This window comes from Zalophus californianus, chromosome 3 (genome assembly GCF_009762305.2).
Source record: "Zalophus californianus isolate mZalCal1 chromosome 3, mZalCal1.pri.v2, whole genome shotgun sequence".
NCBI classification, from domain to species: Eukaryota; Metazoa; Chordata; class Mammalia; order Carnivora; family Otariidae; genus Zalophus; species Zalophus californianus.
In genome coordinates this window covers 59,391,342-59,412,412 of record NC_045597.1, presented here as the reverse complement: position 1 = coordinate 59,412,412, position 21,071 = coordinate 59,391,342, and the positions used below count along the sequence as shown (strand labels likewise).

The 21,071-nt window shown below is 34.6% G+C and overlaps 1 protein-coding gene across 1 annotated transcript in view; it reads left to right on the top strand.

Annotated features, from left to right (window-relative positions):
• The window catches only part of KPNA3 (karyopherin subunit alpha 3), a 95,800-nt gene that overhangs the window by 28,187 nt on the left and 46,542 nt on the right, over positions 1-21,071 (top strand). Inside the window, exon 2 of the mRNA XM_027590500.2 lies at positions 15,937-15,981. Within this exon, the coding sequence (XP_027446301.1) occupies positions 15,937-15,981 (45 nt within the window). The remainder of the gene's footprint in view (positions 1-15,936; positions 15,982-21,071) is intronic.

Below are 21,071 nucleotides of genomic sequence, written 5' to 3'. Positions count from 1 at the left end.
TTGTCAAAACTTGGTTTGGGGAGGAAAATTGAGCCAGCTGCCAGAGTCTTCAGTGAATATAAGGGAGATGGTGACGGAAATGAGAATGGACACGGGGATGTGTGGTTAAATGATATAAACCTTTTCCACAACTGGGTAGAAGCTGTGGTCTTGCAAAGCCGTGGTCTTGCAGTGTTATAGAGACAGATATTGATCTTGACACATGTGGAATATGGGAGCATCATTAACAATGATGATGAAGATAACATCTATTGATGGCTTTCTATGCCAGACACTGCTCCTGTCACATGCAGTTAGCATGAATTTGATTTATTTGTTTCAGTAACCCTATGAGGCATTGTTATCTTTATTTTATGGATAAAGAAGCTGAGATAGGCCAGTAACATTCCTAAAATATAAAGTTTGCATCTGAGACAGCCAGGATTTAAACCTGCTGACTCCTAAGCAGATGTTTCTAACCACCATTTTGTGCCATCAGCAGTGCACTAAGGTAATTTGTCGAGTATATATGTATTCCATGTGCATTGAATAATTTACATTGTTTATAAGTACCTTAGAGGAAAATTGTTCAGTAGAATTTTTTGATGCTTTCTAATTGATGATGATTGTGTTGTCATATGTTTTATGGACATACTACCCTAGAATTGTGGATCTTAATAGTGTGGGTCCTGGACCAGTAGCATCGACCTGGGATCTTGTTTGAAACAAATCCTTAACCCTTACTCCAGCCCTGCTGCTCAAGAAATTCTGGGAATGGACCCCAGCAGTCTTTTAACAAGCCAGATTAATTCCGATGCAGGCTAAAGTTTGAGAACTACTAACCCAGAGCCAAAGGGTAGTATAAGAAGGTGAATGAGAGTTTGAATTAGACCCTTGGAGTAGTATTGAGATTGTCATTGTTTTTCAGATCATGTTCTGTGAATTGAAATCTGTTGGAGAATTATTAGCATTAGTTTATACTTTTCATGGATGCAGTTTGGTATGTTGATGCTACTAGACACAAGTGAGATGGGGGGAGAATGTCAGTAGATCACAACTATTGACAACTCAAAATGCATAGTAGTACACACATATTTTCTTTCCATTAAACATTTAAAAATTGTGTAATATTTGATATACGGAAATAGGTAATGTCCATACAAGTTTTGAAGCAATAATAAAACAGATATTTGTGAATCTAATCAATTTAAGAACTAGAACAAAAACTACCTGTGTTTTCTTCTCTGATCACATTCTTAGCTTCCTACTGGAAATAACCCACTGTCACAAATGTGTATAAATCATTACTTTGCTTTTCTAGACTTACCATACATGTCTATATCCTGAAATAATAGATAGTATTTAGTTTTGCTTGCTTATTTTATAAAAATACTATGAAACACTCATTTATAAAAAAATAAGGTGGTTTTTTGTTTTTTTTTTTTACTTTGTTCATGTAATGTTACATCTCTGGATTTGTTCATGTAGCTGTAGTTCATTCCTCCTTGTTGCTGAGTTGTATATCACAATTTATTCTCCTTTTAGTAAACATTTGGGTTGCTTTCAATATTTTTGGGTTTTTTACTATCACAAACTAAGGATGTCAGAAACCACTTGTATATGTCTCGTGGTGCATATATACAAGAGTTCCTGTAGGATTATACCCTGGAGTAGCATTGCTGTGCCCTTGGTGTTTTTCAGCTTTACCAGATTTTTGCCAAATTGTTTCCCAAAAATGATTGTACCAATGGACCTTTTACCAGTTGCTCTACATCTTTATGAACACTTGGTGATATTATACCTATTAATGTTTGGCAGCCTTAAGTGCAAGATGGTATCTCAACTGTGGTCTTAATTTGCACTTCAGTTAATGAGGTTGACTACCTTTTCATGTTGGCTATTATTTTTTATGAAATACCTTTTCTTGTCTTTCTCTTATTTTTTTTCTGTTGTCTTATTGATGTATTATATATTCTGGGTATTTATTATTCACTATTCATGCTTCAAGTATCCTTCCAGTTTGGCTTGTCTTTTCACATTTTTTGTAGCATCTTTCAAAGAACAGAAATTCTAAGTTTTAACAGAGTTCTTTTTGTTTTAGCATTTTTTATGTCTTCCTTAAATTTTTCTCCACTCAGGGATCATAAAGATAGTTTTCTTTAAAAATTTAAAGTGTTGCTTTTATAAGTGTTCAGACCATCTGGAATAGATTTTTCTGGTGATATAGTAGGAATCCAGTTTATCCCCCCGCCCCCATGGATGATTATTTGGCCCAGCACCATTTACTGAATAGTCTTTTTTTCCCAGTGTTCTGCATTGCCATCTCTATCATATCAAATTGCTATATATGTTTCGATTTATTGGGAGTTCTTTTCTATTGGTGAATTTAGTTTTCCTCTTTAATGTGTATATACTTTTTATATACCTTTAAAAGCTGTCAGTTTTTAAAATTACAGCTAAACCTGATTAGTAATAGTAACTTACCATTAAATATCCAGTCAGTGTTAAAATTTCCCCAGTTGTCTTTTATATGTAATATATGCATGTTTGGATTAGTATCCAAATAAAGTCCATTTACTGTGATTGGTTGATATGTTTCTTAAGTTTCTTAAATCTGTAGGCTCCTACTTTATTTCCCAAACCACCCCTTTTTGCTTTGTTGCCTGTTGTTAGAGAAATGGGGTTATTCTGTATTTGGCTGTTTGCAACCCCTTGGTGTTTAGTATGTCTTTCTGTTTTCTGTATTTCCTGTAAATTGGTTGTTAGATATAGAGGCTCAGTATGGTTTGTATATTTGCCAAGACTGATTTATAGATGGCATTATATACTCTTTTTTAAAAAGAGGTTTTATTTGTTTGTCAGAGAGAGCACAAGCAGGGGGAGCAGGTAGCAGGCAGAGCAGGCAGAGGGGGAAGCAGGCTCCCTGCTGAGCAAGGAGCCCAATGCTCGTGACCTGAGCCAAAGGCAGGTGCTTAACCAACTGAGCCACCCAGGTGTCCCGACTTTTTAAAAAACATTTTATTGAGATACAATTCACATACTTTTTCACATACCATACAATTCACTCATTTAATGTATATTCAGTGGGGTTTTTAGTATATTCATAGAGTTTCACAACCATCACCACAAAAAGAAATGTTGGGCGCCTGGGTAGCTCAGTCAGTTAAACGTCTGCCTTCAGCTTGGGTCATGATCTCACAGTTCTGGGATCGAGCCCTGTGTCTGGCTCCTTGCCCAGCATGGGGTCTGCTTCTCCCTACCGCCACCCCCCCCCCCCGCCGCATGCATGCGTGCATGTGCTCCCTCTCTCTCTCTCAAATGAATAAAATCTTAAATGCCCTTTAGCAGTCACTCCCCATTTCCTTATCCTCTCCAAACAACCACATCCCCCAGACCTAAGCAACAACCAATCTTTCTATCTCCATAGATTTGCCTGTTCAAGACATTCATATAAATTGAACCATATATAATACGTGGTCTTTTGTGACTGGCTTCTTGGACTTAGCATAATGTTTTCAAGGTTCTTGCATGTTATTAGTATGTGTTGGTATTTCCTTCCTTTTTATTGCTGAATGGTATGCCATCATATGGGTATATCACATTGTATTTCTCCATTCATCAGTTGATGAAGGTTTAGGTTGTTTACACTTTTTGGCTATCGTGGATAACATTGCAATGAACATTCATTTATAAGTTTTTGTGCAGACATATGTTTTCCTATCTCTTGGGTATTTACCTAGGAGTAGAATTGCTATCAAATGGTGATTTGATATTTAGCCTTTTGAGGAACTGCCAAACTGTTCCAAAGTGGCTACGCCATTTTACAGTCTCACCAGTGTGTGTGAGAGTTCCAATTTCTTCACATCCTTACCAGTAGTTACCTGTCTTTTTCTTATTTTATCCATCCTAGTGAGTGTTTGATTGTAGTTTTGATTTGCATTTCTCTGATGGCTACTTTTGTTAAGCATCTTTTCATGTGCTTAGTCACCATTTGTTTATCATCTTTGGAGAACTGTCTATTCAGATCCTTTGCCCATTTTTAAAAAATTGTGTTGTCTTCTTATTGAATCAAAAGGGATCCATTATATATCCTAGGTAAAAGTCCCGTATCAGGTATGTGATTTGCAAATCTTTTCTCCCATGAGTTGGCTTTTTAGTTTCTTGGGTATTATATATTTCTATTAGGTGGTACGTAATAATGTCATATTATCTCTTTTTGTGATACTACCAAGCCTTGATGATCACTGTCTGGATCCATTAATTTATTAACTATTGTAAAGTGGTGGTATTTGAATTCTGTCATTCCTTCTTTATTAGAATTTTGAGTTTGAAATTAATGTTCTTTCAGCACATTGAAGATATGATTTCACCATTTTTGGTTTCCATTGCTTTTCAGAAGTCACTTTTGTCATATATTCCTTGAAACATGGATGCCCAGTTGGTGGCAGTCTTAAAAGAGTATCAGCACAATACCCTTTAGGTTTTGTTTTGGTTTTTGCCTTTTTGGCTTTTGTTTGTTTGTTTGTTTTGTCCCAGAACTATAGTTTTCAGTTTTCTAACACTATCACCTCTTGAGAAGGCAGTTTTGTATCCTTATATATTCTCCTACCTCCTTCTCCCCAAATAAAATGTATACATTTGCTTCAGTTGGTATACTTAGAAAAACAGAATCCTAGCCCAGGGAACAGTATATAAATATCCATTTTACAGAGGATTTTTAAAAGAACAGGTTTATTGAAATATTGTTTGTATATCATATAATTCGTTCATTGTTAGTGTAAAGTTTGATTTTTAGTAAGTTTTACAATTGTGTAACCATCCCCTCAATCCAGTTTTAGAACACTTCCATCACCCTAAATCCTGCCCTTTTCTGAAATTATTTATATATTATTATAAAGATTCTCAACCGGCAGTTGACATAGGCTTCTTTTTTTCCTTTTATTTAAGATTTTATTTTTAAGTAATCTCCACACCCAACATGAGGCTCACACTCACAACCCCGAGATCAAGAGCCGCATGCTCCACAGACTGAGCCAGGCTTTTCATAGCCCTAGAACCACCTGAAATTGCATGTCAGCAATATGTTCTATAGGTCCTGTGTTTAGAAAAAGTAAAATTTTAGTAAAATGACAGTTATGAATTACAGTCAAAACCAAAACCATTGAGTGCATCTTGTTAAAGTGGTTCTGAAATTATTCCTATGACTGAAAAGCTTTAGGAAAGAAAAATGTGGGGATATGCTGTTTAAAAAATAAAAAGTAAAAATAAATTAAAAAGTAAATAAAAATTACAAAATTAAAAATTATAATTTCATAATAAAGTTACAGACCTGTAAAATATAACCATTTATAAGGCCCATCATAGTGAATAAAATCAATAGAGAATTAAAAAAAATTTTTTTATTAACATATAATGGATTATTTGTTTCAGGGGTACAGGTCTGTGATTCATCAGTCTTAGACAATTCACAGCGCTCACCATAATAGTACCTCCCCTCCCGTGTCCATCATGAGAATTTTTTTAAAGTCTGTTTCAGACTGTTGTGTTTTAAAGATAATCTGTTTTTCTCTGGCTGTTTTCAGGATTTCTTTTTTCTTTTTGTTTTTTCCTTTTGTGTCCTGCAGTTTTACTGTGATTTCTTTTTATTTTCCTGCTTAGTGTTTGGCTTCTTAAACCTGTGGTTCAGTGTTTTTCATCAATTCTGTAAAGTTCTCAGCCAGTATCTCTCAAACATTGCTTCTGTGCAATGTCTCTAAATGTCTTTGTGGAGCCCAAATAAGCACTGTTTTGTAACTTCTTACTATATCCTCTATGTTTTTTGACCCTTTCTTCTGTAATTATAAAATTTGTGCTGCTTATATTTCATAATTGTTTCTTCTGACTTGCCTTACAGTTCACTGAATCTCTGTTAAACTCCATCAAATCTACTTATAAAACCCATCTGTTGAGATCTTAATTTTGGCTATAGTACTGTATTTCAACAATTATTTTTCATTTCTCAAAGTTCTGTTTGTTTGTTTTTTTCAGATCTGGCTCTTTCTTCCTTTTGTTTCTTTTCTTTCTTTCTTTTTACAGTAATCTCTACACCCAGTGTGGGGCTCAGACTCACAATCCTAAAATCAAGAGTCACAGGCTCCATTGACTGAGCCAGCCAGCCCCCAAATCTGGTCATTTCTGATAATTTCTTCTGACTTGCTGATAATTTTAATTTCATTTTTCTATTTCTTGAATGTTTATTATAGTTATTTTATGTTTTATAATTTAATTTTAGTGTTCTAATTCTAAGGAGGGTGGTCCTGTATTCCTAGTTGTCATTGACTCTGTGGTTATGACTCTCTTTATAGTGGTTTATTTTCTTGTATATTTGGTGACTTTTCCTTAATCCTGAGAACCTGATGGAACTGCTTTTCAGCAGAAAAGGTTTGCATCTGTTGAGGAACAGTCCATTTTGGCCATCTTGAGCATTCGGGCTAAATGAGAAGTTTAGTTTTTTAACCCTGCGTCAGAGTCTGGATTTAATTTCTGTTCCCAATGTGAATAGATTATTAACCTCATACTTTTCCTTTCACATATTTACTTTTGACAGCTTCCCCCATGGTTAATTTTACTGGCTCCTCTACCCCCTTAGTACTTACGTGAGTTTAACAATGCGTTTAAAAAGTATTTTTTCTGTTATGGCTAGGATCCAGTTTAATGAAACAGAAGATTTCTCAAAAGTATGAGGTCTTCCAGAAGTGACATATTTTGTTACTAAGAAAGATGTATGCATAGTATTTAAAATAAATACCATCATCACATTCTCATTCTCTTTCTCTTTCTCTCTCTCACTCACACACCTGACCCTAACAATAGCAGTAACTCCTTTAAAACTAACAAAGTATCCAATCGTTCAAATTTCCAATTATCTCAAATATTACATATTTTTGAACAGTTTGTTTGGATCAGTATCCAGATAAAGGTCTGTAGCCTTACTCTGATTGAGTGAATTTGAAGTCTCTTTTTAAATCTGTAATCTTTTTTTAATTCAATTAGCCAACATACAGTACATCATTAGTTTCAGAGGTAGAGTTCAGTGATTCATCAGTTGCATATAACGCCCAATACTCATTACATCATGTGCCCTCCTTAATGTCCGTCACCCAGTTACCCCATCCCCCCACCCATCTCCCCTCCAGCAACCCTCAGTTTGTTTCCTATACTTTAGTCTCTTAATCTGTAATCTTTTAATCTCACTTTTTTTGCCTTTTAGAGTGTCATTTAACATGTGTATTTGTCTGTATTTTTTTTATACATTGATAGTTGAATCTGGAGGCTTTATTTTGGGCAGAGGGGACAAGAGTACATCATAGGTGATGGTTTTCTTTTCCATCAGGATGGCAGATAGTGTCTGATTGTTTCTCTCTGTAATGCTGACAGTCATTGAGGAACATTGCCTAAATTTATTATTTACTAGGAGTTGTAAATGGTGATATTCTGTCCTTCTTTCTTTATTAGCTGGAATACTATTTTAAACAGAAACTTTCCCTTATTTATTAACTGGTTAGGTTACCCTCATGATAAAATTTGTTTAGGTAAAGGCAAAATGAGTGCTTGATTCTCTCCATTTATCAGTTTTGAGGAACAATGAGGTGGTTCATTAGCACCTTCCAGTGATGACCAATACGTTTTTTTTCATATTCTGAATTCATGAATTGAATCATATGTATGTTTCAGTTCATTGTGTTGTTGTTTTTTTTAAGATTTTATTTATTTATTTATTTGAGAGGGGGTAAGGTGGGAGGAGCAGAGGAGTAGGGACAAGCCGACTCCATGTAGAGCTCGGAGCTTGATATAGGGCTCCGTCTCACCACCCTGAGATCATGACTCGAGCCAAAATCAAGAGTTAGACATTCAACTGACTGAGCCACCCAGGCACCCCCATTGTAGTTATTATTTTTATTGATACTCTAATTGACCATCCTTGACCAACTGGAGCCCCTTCAAGGTGGCTTCTGAGTGTTTTGGACAGATCTAGGAATTTTAAGTGGACAGATCTAGGAATGTTTTTAAAACAATGTATTCTGCATATATTGGTATTTCCTATTCAAATTCAGGACAATAAGTAGGGTTTTACTAAACAACTTCTGTCATATATCTCTATCTCCTTTGTCCCAGGTTGAAATTCCTTGTTTTCTTTGATACCAGGGTTGGTAGAATTAGAATGTCACATTACTACTCATTTCCTTTCTTCCAAATACATACACAACAGTGTCAGAATAATAATCTTAATGCTATAACCAGTAGTAGGATTACTGAAAATGGTATATATAGTTTTCTTTGTATTTACCTTGTCTTTAGAGTTGACTGGGAACGTACAGTCAAATTACTATGTTGAAAAGTTATATGGGATAGTGTAACTGTGTCACCAAGTGAATATACACTTAGGTTAATTTTTAAAATTCTTTTAGGAATTGCTTTTCTTTGCAAGTTTAATTTCATTGTACATGTATGTAATTCATTTTCATATAGTTCTGAAGTCAAAGGGTACCTAGTTTCCTTTAGCTCTTCACCCTGTTTCCTTCCTATTCCTGTATATTTTTCTATGTGATCTGTTTTATTTACTATTTTTTAGTTTATTTTTGGTATTTTGGAAGGTTTGTATATTTGTTACTTTATTTAGTTAGTTAATTTTATTTAGTCCCCCCTTTTAGTCATTATTATCTATTGATTCCCTATTTGCATTATTAAAATTGGTTGTGACCTCTTTTTTCCCTTTTCCTCAGCATCTGATGTGAAGTATATCCTTTTTAAAAAATATTTTGCGATAGTTCTAGATTGACATGCAGTTGTAAAACATAATACAGAGAGATCCTTTGTACCCTGTACCCAGTTTCCCCTAATGGGAACATCTTGCAACACTATAGAAAAATACTGATATTTATACAGTCGAAATACAAAACGTTTCTATCACCACAAGGATCTCTCATGCTGCCAATTCACTCCCTCCCTTTCACTCTGCCTCTCCTCAACCCCTGACAACCACTAATCTCTTGTTCATTTCTGTGATTTTGTTGCTTTAAGAATGTTATATAAATGGAATCATATGGTATGTAACCTTTTGGGATTAGCTTTTTTTCTCTTAGCATAATTCCCTGGAGATTCATCCAAGTTGTTGCCTGTCTGAATAGTTTGTTCCTTTTTACTGTTGGGTAGTATTCTATGGCATATGTATAGTTTGGTTAAACGGTGAAGGATACCTGGGGTGTTTGCAGGTTTGGGTTTTTATGAGTAAGATGGCTACAAACATTTGTGTACAGATTTCCTGTGAACATAAGTTTTCATGTCTCTGGAATAAAGGTCTAGACGTGCAGTTGCTGAATACTGTGGTATTTGCATGTTTTGTTTTTTAAGAAACTGTTTTCCTAATGGCTGTACCATTTTATAATCCCACTAGCAATGCATGAGTTTCTACACATCCTCATAAACATTTGGTCACAATTATTTATTTTAGCTGTTCTGATAGATGTGTAGTAATATCTCATTGTGGTTTTAATTTGCATTTCCCTAATGGCTAATAATATTGAACATCTTTTCTTGTGCTTATTTGCCATCTGTATATCCTCTTTGATGAAGGATATACACTTCATTTCTTTTGCCTATTTTCTAATTTAATTGATTTTCTATTTTGATTAATTTAATTGGCTTTCTGTTGAGCTTTGAGAGTTCTATATATATTCTAGATACCAGTCCTTTAGTGGATATGTAGTTTGCAAATTTTTTTTTCAGTCTGTAGCTTGTCTTTTCATCCCCTTCCCATGAGGGGCTTCCTCAGAGCAATGTTTTTTAATTTTGATGAGGTCCAATTTACCAATTATTTCTTTTATGCATCATACTTTTAAGGTCAAATTTAAGAACTCTTTGCCTAGCTCCAGAACCCAGAGATTTTTTTTTTCTAAATGCTTTATAGTTTTACACTTAAACACAATCCATTTTGTATAAATATTTGTGTAATATGAGACTTAAATTAAGATTCATACATTTTGTCTAGCAGTGTCTACCTGTTCCAGCACCATTTATTGAAAAGTCTATCTTTCCTTTATTGAATTGCATTTTACCCTTTGTCAGAAATCAGTTTGAGCATATTTGTATAGGTCTATTTTGTTTTTGTTTTTTTATTCTGTTCCATTGATCCACCAGTATCACACAGTGTTTATTGCTGTAGCTATGTAATCTTGAAATTGGATAGACTGGTCCCTCCCACTTTATTCTTCTTTTTCAAAAATTGTTTTAGCTCTTCTAATTACTTTGCCTTTCTTTTTTTTTAAAGATAGATTTATTTATTTATTTGTTTGTTTGTCAGTGAGAGAGACAGCAAGAGAGGGAACACAAGCAGGGGGAGTGGGAGAGGGAGAAGCAGGCTTCCTGCTGAGCAGGGAGCCTGATGTGGGGCTCCATCCCAGGACTCTGGGATCATGACCTGAGCCGAAGGCAGACGCTTAACGACTGAGCCACCCAGGCACCCCATACTTTGCCTTTCTGTATAAATTTTAGAATAATATTTTCTGTATCTACAAAGAATATCACTGGGATTTTTGAGAGGAATTGTGTTAAACCTGTGTATTATTGTGGGGAGAATTCACATCTTTACCATGTTGAGTCTATCAATCCAGAAACACAGTACAGTATCTCTCTTCATTTTTTTAGATCTTTGAATTCTTTCATCAGTGTTGTATAGTTTTCAACATGTATGTCCTATACATGTATTGTTAGGTTCATACGTAAGTTTTTTTTTTTTGAGAGATTATAAATGATACTGGGTGTATTTTTAATTTTGGTGCCCATGTATTCATTGCTAGGATATAGACATACAATTGATTTTTGTATTTTTATGTTGTATCTTGTGACCTTGTTGAACTGACTTATTATATCTACCTAATAAATCACTGGATTTTTTTTTTTGACTGATGTCCAAAGGCATTTTTCTTCTTTTTTTTTTTTCCTTTGTGGAAATCCATTCGTTTTTCTAATATATCTTGGTATTGGTTTCTCTCAGTTAATTGTCCCAGGCATTGGTGTACTCTTTCAATATTTCATTTAAAGGCTTTTAGTTGTAGGACTTTTTTTTCTTTAATTGTAGTTTTTAGTATTTGCTTTATTTCATTGCTTTGGTTTTCTTCTTTGAGGTCTCCTTATTATAGGTATGTAGGATCTTTCCTTAGCTTTATTGTCACTTTCATTCTAATATTTTCACCTCCATTTCTTTCTTTCTTTTCTTTTTCAGATTTTAAGTAATCTCTACACCCAATGTGGGGCTCAAACTTACAACCCTGAGATCAAGAGTCGCATACCCTACTGACTAAGCCAGTCAGGTGTTTCCCACCTTCATTTCTTTCGATTAAAAATTTATTTGCACAGGGCGCCTTGGTGGCTCAGTTGGTTCGGCGACTGCCTTCGGCTCAGGTCATGATCCTGGAGTCCCGGAATCGAGTCCCACGTCAGGCTTCCTGCTCAGCGGGGAGTCTCCTTCTCCCTCTGACTCTTTTCCCTCTCGTGCTTTCTATCTGTCGTTCTCTCTCTCTCTCAAATAAATAAATAAAATCTTAAAAAAAATTTATTTGCACATTTATCTCTTAAGCATTATCTGTTGTGTATTGAATCTCATGACTGTTCTTGGTTAGGTTTCCTTTCTGAAATAATTTTTTTCTTTTACTTCAAATTCTTTCCTATTTTTAGCACCTGATTTCTGAGTTTTTCTAATTCTGATTTAGAATGTTATTTCACATTTTCTTGGATATAATTTTCATCTGTCTTGTAGGTATGGCTTTTTGGTGGCAAGCTTTTAGTGTCAACATTCTCCTCCTTATGGAAAATAAGGAGGAATAACGAAATGCATTTCGTTTTGCATGTAATTTGATCTCAACCCTTTTCTGTTGTTCATTTATATTTCCTGAACTTTTTGGAGCAAGGGATTGGTCAGGATAGTTTTTCTAGCTTTACCAGCCTATACCCCTCTTCTTCTGTTGATTTTTACAAAATGATAAGAAGTATTTAGCTTTCTATGTTCTGAGTTCAGTCTCTGTTTCATTAACCCACTTTTGTCTGGACCCTCCTTTTCTTTGCTTCATTGTGCCTGTCTTGCTCAATCGGGATTCTTCTCCCCCAAGTTCTTTTCAGTGCAGGGCAGTGCCCAGAAAGGGAGACTTCAGTCCTTAGTTTTCGAGTCTAGAGCCTTATCATACCTTACAGTGTTGGTGTTGGTGTATACAAAAAGATCTTTTCCATTTGTAGCTATTTGCAAATTGCCTTTTTAAACTCAAGTGATTTATGATTTGGGGTTTTTCTAGCCGCAAGTCCTTCAGTTACCTACCGTATTATTTCTGCTTTTCTGTTTCCTTCTGTATACATGCTGATACCATGTGAGTCTTATAGTTGACGATTTGACCCAGATTCTGCTTGTATTTGAGAATTCTTAGGGATACCTTGTCACTCAATCTTGTAGATTTTGTCCATGGGGTTTTGGTTTGGCTGTCCTGGTGAGTGTGTGTGTGTGTGTGTGTGTGTGTGTGTGTGTGTGTGTGTGTGTGTGTGTGTGTGTGTGTGTGTGTGTGTGTGTGTGTGTGTGTGTGTGTGTGTGTGTGTGTCGGGGGAGATTATAGGAGATTGAAAACTTAATTGAGAACTTTTATTCAAGAGAAAGACAACCCAACTTTTATTCAAGAGAAAGACAACCCAAGTAGACTAGTTAGGAGGCTATTGTGGTGATCCAGGTGAGAGGATGGTGACGTAGTCTAGGATAACGGCAGTGGAGCCAGAAGGTGTGAATCCTATTTTTGGTAACTTGTTGGATGTCAAAGAGTGAGAGACTGAGCAGACATGGCAGATCTCCTAAGATTGGGGTTCTTACAACTGTTTGGATGGTGGTGCTTTTTCCTAATATTAGGAATATTCACAGAAGAGTAGTTTTTTGGGGAGGGGAGGAGTAGAGGGAGGAGAGGGATCAGCTATTATATTTGTAAGCATGCTAAATGTGAGGCCTTGCAACAACAGTCTATCCTCTACCCCCAAACAAACATAATAGACATATTTCATTTCTTCAGGGAGCTGTTTCCTGATTCCCTAATCATGTCTCCTTCTGATACTGAACTTTATTTATTTTCTTATCTTAACATTTAACACATTTATATTACGCTTACTACTAATGTATTTTTCACTAGACCAACTGTTGGCAAACTTTTTCTTAAAGGGACAGAAGGTAAATATTTTAGGTTTTGGGAGCCAAGAGACAAAAATAAGGATATTACATGGATACTTAATATCATTTATAATATAACCAGCTAAAAGTGTAAAAACCATTCCTGTTCATTCCTACAGAAAACAGCCCATAAGATTTGGGCCACAGGCTGCGGTTTGCTGACACTGTACTAGACTGTAAATTCTATACTTGTCTCTCAGTTGCAGGCATAGTGCCTGGTGCATTTTAGATGTATTCAGTAAATTTTTCTTGAGTGAGTGAATATAATACTTACAGATTTGGAGCTCAGGCAAGAGGACTGAACTAAACATGGATATTTGAGAGTGGTCGTCAGATAGTAATTGAAGACATGAGAGTAGATGAGATCACTTGGGAAGAATGTTAGGGAGGAGAGGGCCCAAGATGGAGCCTTTTTCTGTAATTCAGAGAACAGAATAAGTCATGACTAACTCATTGGTACTTTTATCAGATACATAGTAGTCAGTACCTGTGGCTGATTGACCTAAGTCATTTGGCTATTTTACATGCATATGGTTCTTTTGGGTGAGTAGGAGGCCCTTAACTATTAGAGATAGGTATTTTTTCCTTAGCAATTTTACTAGCAGTGAGTTATGTTATAATAAAAGAAGCTTTAGAATTCTGCCACTTATACAAGCATGTGTTAGCAAGCAGTTACCACCTTGTAATAAAACTTGAACTATAAGCATATACCACAAAGAACTGATTAGGATTAGGTGACAAAATCCCCCAAGAAAGGGTGAAATATAGGATCAAAGGGAGGCCTAGACTCAGAAACTTCTCTGAAGACAGACTGCTGGACTTGCCAGATTCTTAAACTGCAAACAGATAAGAATCAAGGCACATGTACAATATTCCTAGTCAATCTGTACAGTTCCATTTCAGCAAAAAAAAAAAAAGTTATTTTCAACATTTCTTATACTAATTAACAAACCATTGTCTAAATTCAGATGTTGGAATTTGAAGCACTTAACTGGGAGCTAACTTCTGATATGGATGCTTCAGATGCTAGCTAACTTACTTTGAAGTGTGGATTCCTAATTTAGGGAACTTTAGAAGTTGACTCACCACTCCTATTGATGCTGAAGTATTTTAATGTGAATTACAGGATAGCATTAACTTGATCGTATTTTGTAAGGGATATGTTGCCTGATCTTTTTTGTTGTGTGCCTATCATCTTATTAACAGTTCATAAATAATTAAATGTAGTATTTATTGCAATGAAAATATTTTTCCTTCTCAGTTCTAGTAACAACTGGATTAGATAGTCATATAGGCAAATTTTAATTGCAGTGCAGTTCTAATCTTCAAGTGAATCAAGACAGTTTAGAGTTATCAAAATAATATTGTATTTGAAAATTGCTCAACGTTTATTACCATTCTATATGATGAATTTTACATGAAGCAGTCTGTGTATTCATCATATTAAAGTCAAAACAAAGAAACATAGAATTAGATTCAAGGTTCTATCTTTCTACTCTTGAACCCTACTAGAGAAAATATTTTTATCAGTGAATCATTTCTTCACATTAAATGAATGCTACTAATTTGAATTTTGTTTGGCAGTTTTGTTTACATTTAATATATATATTTAAGCATAAGTTATATCTAGATTAATATTTCAGTGTATTTAACCAACTTTATAATTTGATTTTCATGGGATTTTTTTTTCCTAAGAAGAGAATTAATTTATCACTGCAATTTAAGAAAATTTGACAGAGATACCATAACAAAAGAATTATTAAATAAAATAGCATACCGAATCTGGCAATATATTAAAATAATAATATACCATGACCGTGTAACCTTAATGTAGCCTTAAATCCAAAAACGTAAGTACCATACTTATATGTGTTATAAGATAATCCATCATATCAGTACATCAAGGGGAGAGGGGCTATCTAATCCTTTCCGTCATTCCTGATACGACCATGCCTGATAGAGCCTTTCAGGAAACTTAGAAGGATACTTTGCCTTTTGATACAAAATAGCTATCCCAAATTTATTTTCCTTTTCATGTGGTTTTAAGGCCATGACAATAAGTTATTTCCTTTTTTAAATTGTGAATCATTTGAGACAGATAATCATTGGTTGCAAACTTCAAAAACCAACTCTGGCCAACTTAAGCAAAACCATAATTTATTGGAAGAATATAGGTAGTTCATAGAATGAATAGGGACACCTGAGAACTGGGAATAGAGCAGCTCCAGCATATAAGTATTATTCACTATCTTGTCCAGATATTTCCTTTGGAAATTAATGTGCTACCCTTCTTTTATTTTCCTTTCCGCTTTGCTCAATGTTCAGGGGGAGAAAGTTCTGCTGGCATGGTTTCGGTCTCATGCCCTATTCAAAACTAGGAGAGAATGAGATACTTTAATAGGAGTTCGATCAGGGCAGTCCACAGTGGAGGGCATATAATTCCCCAAAGAAACCTGGGTGCAGTTAGGAAAGGGGAATGGATTCTAGGCAGCCAAGTCCCACCTCCCACTCCCCACAAAATTAACCAACAGATATCCAGTAAAATAGACAGGAGTTTCAGCTTTTTAAACTCCATGGTTCATTTAAAATCTAAAACTGACCAGTCCTTAATCCTTAACAATGAATTACTTCTAAAAAGTTTTTAAATATTAAACACCTTAGACCTTAATTTATCTACTAGCAGTATTAATCTTCAGTACTTATGTATTCTTTATTTTTCCTTTTAGACAATGCGAAGACACCGGAATGAAGTGACAGTTGAACTGCGAAAGGTAAGAGTGATTGCATTTAAGAGAAAGTAATTAGGAGGTTTTTCTGATTTTAAAATTCTGTATAACTTGAATTATGAAAACCCTATAGCAAATTAGTGGTCATCCCTAAGCCACACAGCATAAAAATATATCATTAAATAGTTAATAATGGTATATACTTACAATAGCTTTCATTTATTGAGGTACTACATACTGTGTGAAGTATTTTAGTGCCAGGATTGAAATTCTCACATCTGATGAAACTAGTTACTCTTCTGTTTTGTTTTGTTTCTTAATATCCTCTTTCTTTGGGCTAGAAAGGATTCTTCCACTTTCTTCACGTAAAAGTTACACGTACTTGTTAAAGATACTTTAGAAAAATAAAAGTAAAATAACCTGATATCTTACCAATTAAATGAAACTGCTGTTAAAATGTATTGTATTTTCTTTTGGAGTTTTTTTTTTGAGGACTTTAGAGTTAACCTTCGTGAGATTCTGTATTCATGCAAGTTCATTTTATTTGAAGCAAATATTTTAATTGCCAGTCAAGAAAATACACATAACTAATTCTCTATATTACATGAACATTAAAAAAATAGATTTTGAAATTTATTTCCAAATCTTTGTGTTCATCTTAGATTAGATCCTTTTCTTGATCTTAATTCACTCCTGAAATTTCTATATTAAATTACCATCTTGAAACTTTTCAGTTTTGGAGAGAAGGAAGGTCTTGATTCTGAGAGTAACAGTCTTCCTGTTACTATAACTATAAATAGACCTGTGCATTTATTTATTTAGTAACTATTTATTAAATACCTACTTTGGGTCATGAATTTTTACCCAGCATCAATATTATGCTCATTGGTATAGTATATAGTTCCTGAAATTGATTTTCCTGTACTCCCTATGTACCTCCCCTAGTCTTTAGTACAGTTGAAAAATGCTTGCTAATTCCAGTGTTCTTTCAACTCCTTAACCTCTTCGAAGATACTTACAGATCAACAACAGTGATTTGGCAATCATATTTTCAAGTTTTTTCAGATCCTTGGTTCATTTGGACCAGAGAAGTAAACTAAGCCTTAGCTTAATAAAGAGAGTGAGGTGAGCTCCTTGCCAATCTTAACACTCGGATCTAGCTTCTTTTTTTCCTTTTTAACTTTTATTAGCATATAACATACATAGAAAAATGTCAACACATGTTAAGTGTACAGCTTGATGAATATTCACAAAGTGAACACATCTGTATAATAAGCTCCTAGATCAAGAAAGAGAATGTTACCTGTATTCCAAGGCTCCTTCCCAGTTACTCCTTTCCCCCAAGGGTAACCATTATCTTGGTTTTTAATATTATAGATTATTTTGCATAGTTTGAACTTTATGTAAATAGGACAGTAAGTGTCCTTCTGTGTCTAGTTTTTTACATTCATCATGTAAAGATCATTCTCCTCAATAGAGACAGTAGGAGTAAAACATCTGTAACATTATACCAGCTATCCCCAGATGTGGGCCTTTATTTTTCCCTACATTTCATGCTTGGAAAACAACTCTAAAACTTTTGTGTTAGTCCTGGTGTTATTCAGAATCCTCCTCTTATTTTAAGCTTTCTAGCTCTTCTAATATGCTTATAAATTCAAGCTATTCATTTGTTTTTATATTTGGCTATTTGTTCTTCCTTCCATAGTTGTGCTGTCTTCTGTACTTAATTTATAGAAATAAAATTTCTTGCTTGTCAGAGTACATCTTTTTAAATACCCATTTTGGTTACCTTAGAGTCCTCTTAGCTATTCTTTTTCTTCCTAGATAACATTATTTCCTTTTCAGTCACTAGAATCAGTTCCTAGAAATCCTTATAGAAGGATCAAAAATGAAATTAACTAAAGAAATCTCAAGAAATTCCTTACTTCACACTTCAGAATTCCCTGGTTAAGCCGCAGAATGTGCACCATTCCTGAAACAAAGCCTAAACTTCAGACCAAGCTTAATTGATTTTGATATGATTGTACAGAGGTGTGGAGAGCCCTTCAAGAGAAGATTCCTTTACTCTTTATAGTCAGTGTCTGTCTCTACTTCTAGTCTTGCTGTCTCTGTAGCTCCATTGAGGGAAAAATCACAGCATTGTTGTTAATGATATTGAGATTCTTGAAAAATACAAGAAAGCTAGTTTCCACAGTTTCATAGATTAGCTCTACCCATTTGCATTATATTGTAATCTTTTAAAGTGAGGGTTGATAACCACACTCCCCCACCCCAAGTACTCTCAAGTCACTCTCCCAGCCTATCCCTAAATGCCTAGTCAAGTTCTGGACCAATAGTTGGTACTTATTAAATGCTAATATTCAAGAATTAAATTGATTATGATATCTTAAAATTTTCTGTATATTTAAATCATTTATTGAACTTTTAAAAAATCATTTATTGAATTTTTAAGACATACGATAGAGACAAAGCAGTACTATTCAAAAGTCCTAATCTGTGCCAAATTAGGGAGCTTATGACAAAATATTAAACAAGGGACTGCTTCTTTTACCAAAAAAAATCCTTCTGCCTAAATAAATAAATAAATAATAGAACTAAACAGTGTGTTTAGTTTCATGGTTGATTTCTGGCACAAGCTTCATATCTTGTAGCAGACCTGTAACAAATTGAGAAATTTTAGCCAGTTCAGGGATCATACTTTGAATAACACAGTATCTGCTCTGTCGAATTAAGAATGAAATGTAATTATTATGCCTACTGTTTTTACTGGCCTCACATTCTTTTTTTTTTGAACTTTTTGTCTTCTTTTACCTCCCTGATATCTTACTTTCCTATTTAAGTAAGTACTTTTGTATCAACACTTACACAGAAGTCTGTACTTCTGTTTTATATCGTGTTGTAAACAGAGTTACATAGGAGTTAAATAACTTGCCTAAAATCACACAGCTGATACGCCTCTCAAGGTAAATGTTTGTTGAGTGAATAATTCATGAGTTGAAACTCATTCATGAGTTGAAAATCAGTCCAAAACCTGCTGCTGACATTTTTAACTTTAGCACATTATATTAAACTTTATATAATCTTCTCTTGGTGATTGATCAGTCAGATATTCCATTAGGATTTTATTGTCATTACATCTGGGGGTAGGGTTGCTTAAGTTCTTACATAATGAAAAACACCACCAAAATGCCCTACTTGACTAATCAGATACAGTATAATTGTTTTAATTGTTTGGCCTTTTAGTAAGATATCTTTTTAAAAATAGCCTGAATTCCCCTATATCAACAAGATAATAAAGAAAATTCATATGATCATATTCATTAATACAGAAACAAAATCCAACATTCATCCTGATAAAATTCTAAATAAATTACAGATAGAACGTGCTCAACTTGATAAAGAACATCTGCAAAAACCTACAGCTAACATCATACTTAACGGTGAACATTAAGTGAAAGCCGAATGCTTTCCCCCTAAGATCTGAGAACAAGGCAAGGGTGTCTACTCTTATTGCTCTTATTTAATACAGTTCTGGCAATTCAGGCCAGTGCCATAAGTCAAGAAGAATAAATAAAAGGCGTTTAGTTTAGAAAGGAAAAGATAAAACTGTCCCTATTTGCAGATGGCATGATTGTCTATGTAGAAAATCCTAAAGAATCTACAGAAAAGCTCCTCAAATTACTAAATTCAGCAAGGTCACAGAATACAAGATTAACACATAAAAGTCAATGGCTTATATATGCTAACAGTGAACATGCAGAAATCAAAATTATAAGTACAATACCATTTTTAAGATTTTATTTTTTTAATTTCTTTAATTTAAATTCAATTAATTAACATATAATGTATTATTGGTTTCAGAGGTACAGGTCTGTGATTCATCAGTCTTACATAATACCCAGTGCTCATTACATCACATGCCCTCCTTAATGTCTGTCTTCCAGTTAGCCCATTCCCCCACCTCCCTCCCCTCCAGCAACCCTGTTTGTTTCTTATGATTAAGAGTCTTTTATGGTTTCTCTCCCTCTCTGGTTTTGTCTTGTTTCATTTTTTCCTCTCTTCCCCTATGATCCTCTGTTTTCTTTCTTAAATTCCACATATGAGTGAAATCATATGATACTTGTCTTTCTTTGATTGTCTTATTTTGCTTACCATACTACCCTCTAGTTCCATCCATGTCATTTCAGATGGCAAGATTTCTTTTTTTGATGGCTGAGTAATATTCTATTGTGTGTGTGTGTATATATATATATATATATATATATATATATATATATATATATATATATATATATATACCACATCTTCTTTATCCATTCATCTGTTGATGGACATCTGGTTCTTTCCATAGTTTGGCTATTATGGACATTGCTGCTATAAACATTGGGGTGCATGTGCCCCTTCAGATCACTACAAATACCCAGTAGTGCAATTGCTGGGTCATAGGGTAGTTCTATTTTCAACTTTTTGAGGAACCTCTACACTGTTTTCCATAGTGGCTGCACCAGCTTCCATTCCCACCAACAGTGTAAGAGGGTTCCCCTTTCTCTGCATCCTTGCCAACATCTGTCGTTTCCTGACTTGTTAATTTTAGCCATTCTGACTGGTGTGAAGTGGTATCTCATTGAGGTTTTGATTTGTATTTCCCTGATACCAAGTGATGCTGAGCATTTTTTCATGTGTCTGTTGGTCATTTGTATGTCTTCTTTGGAGAAATGCCTGTTCATGTCTTCTGCCCATTTCTTAACTGGATTATTTGTACTTTGAGTGTTCAGTTTGATAAGTTCTTTATAGATTTTGGATTCTAGCCCTTTATGTGATATGTCATTTGCAAATCTCTTCTCCCATTCTGTCAGTTGCCTTTTGGTTTTGTTCACTGTTTCCTTTGCTGTGCAAAAGCTTTTTATCTTGATGAAGTCCCAATAGTTCATTTTTGCCTTTCTTTCCTTGCCTTTGGAGACATGTCTAGCAAGAAGTTGCTATGGCTGAGGTTGAAGAGGTTGCTGCCTATGTTCTTCTCTAGGATTTTGATGGATTCCTGTCTTACATTTAGGTCTTCCATACATTTTGAGTCTATTTTTGTGTATGGTGTAAGGAAATGGTCCAGTTTTGTTATTCTACTTGGGGCTGTCCAA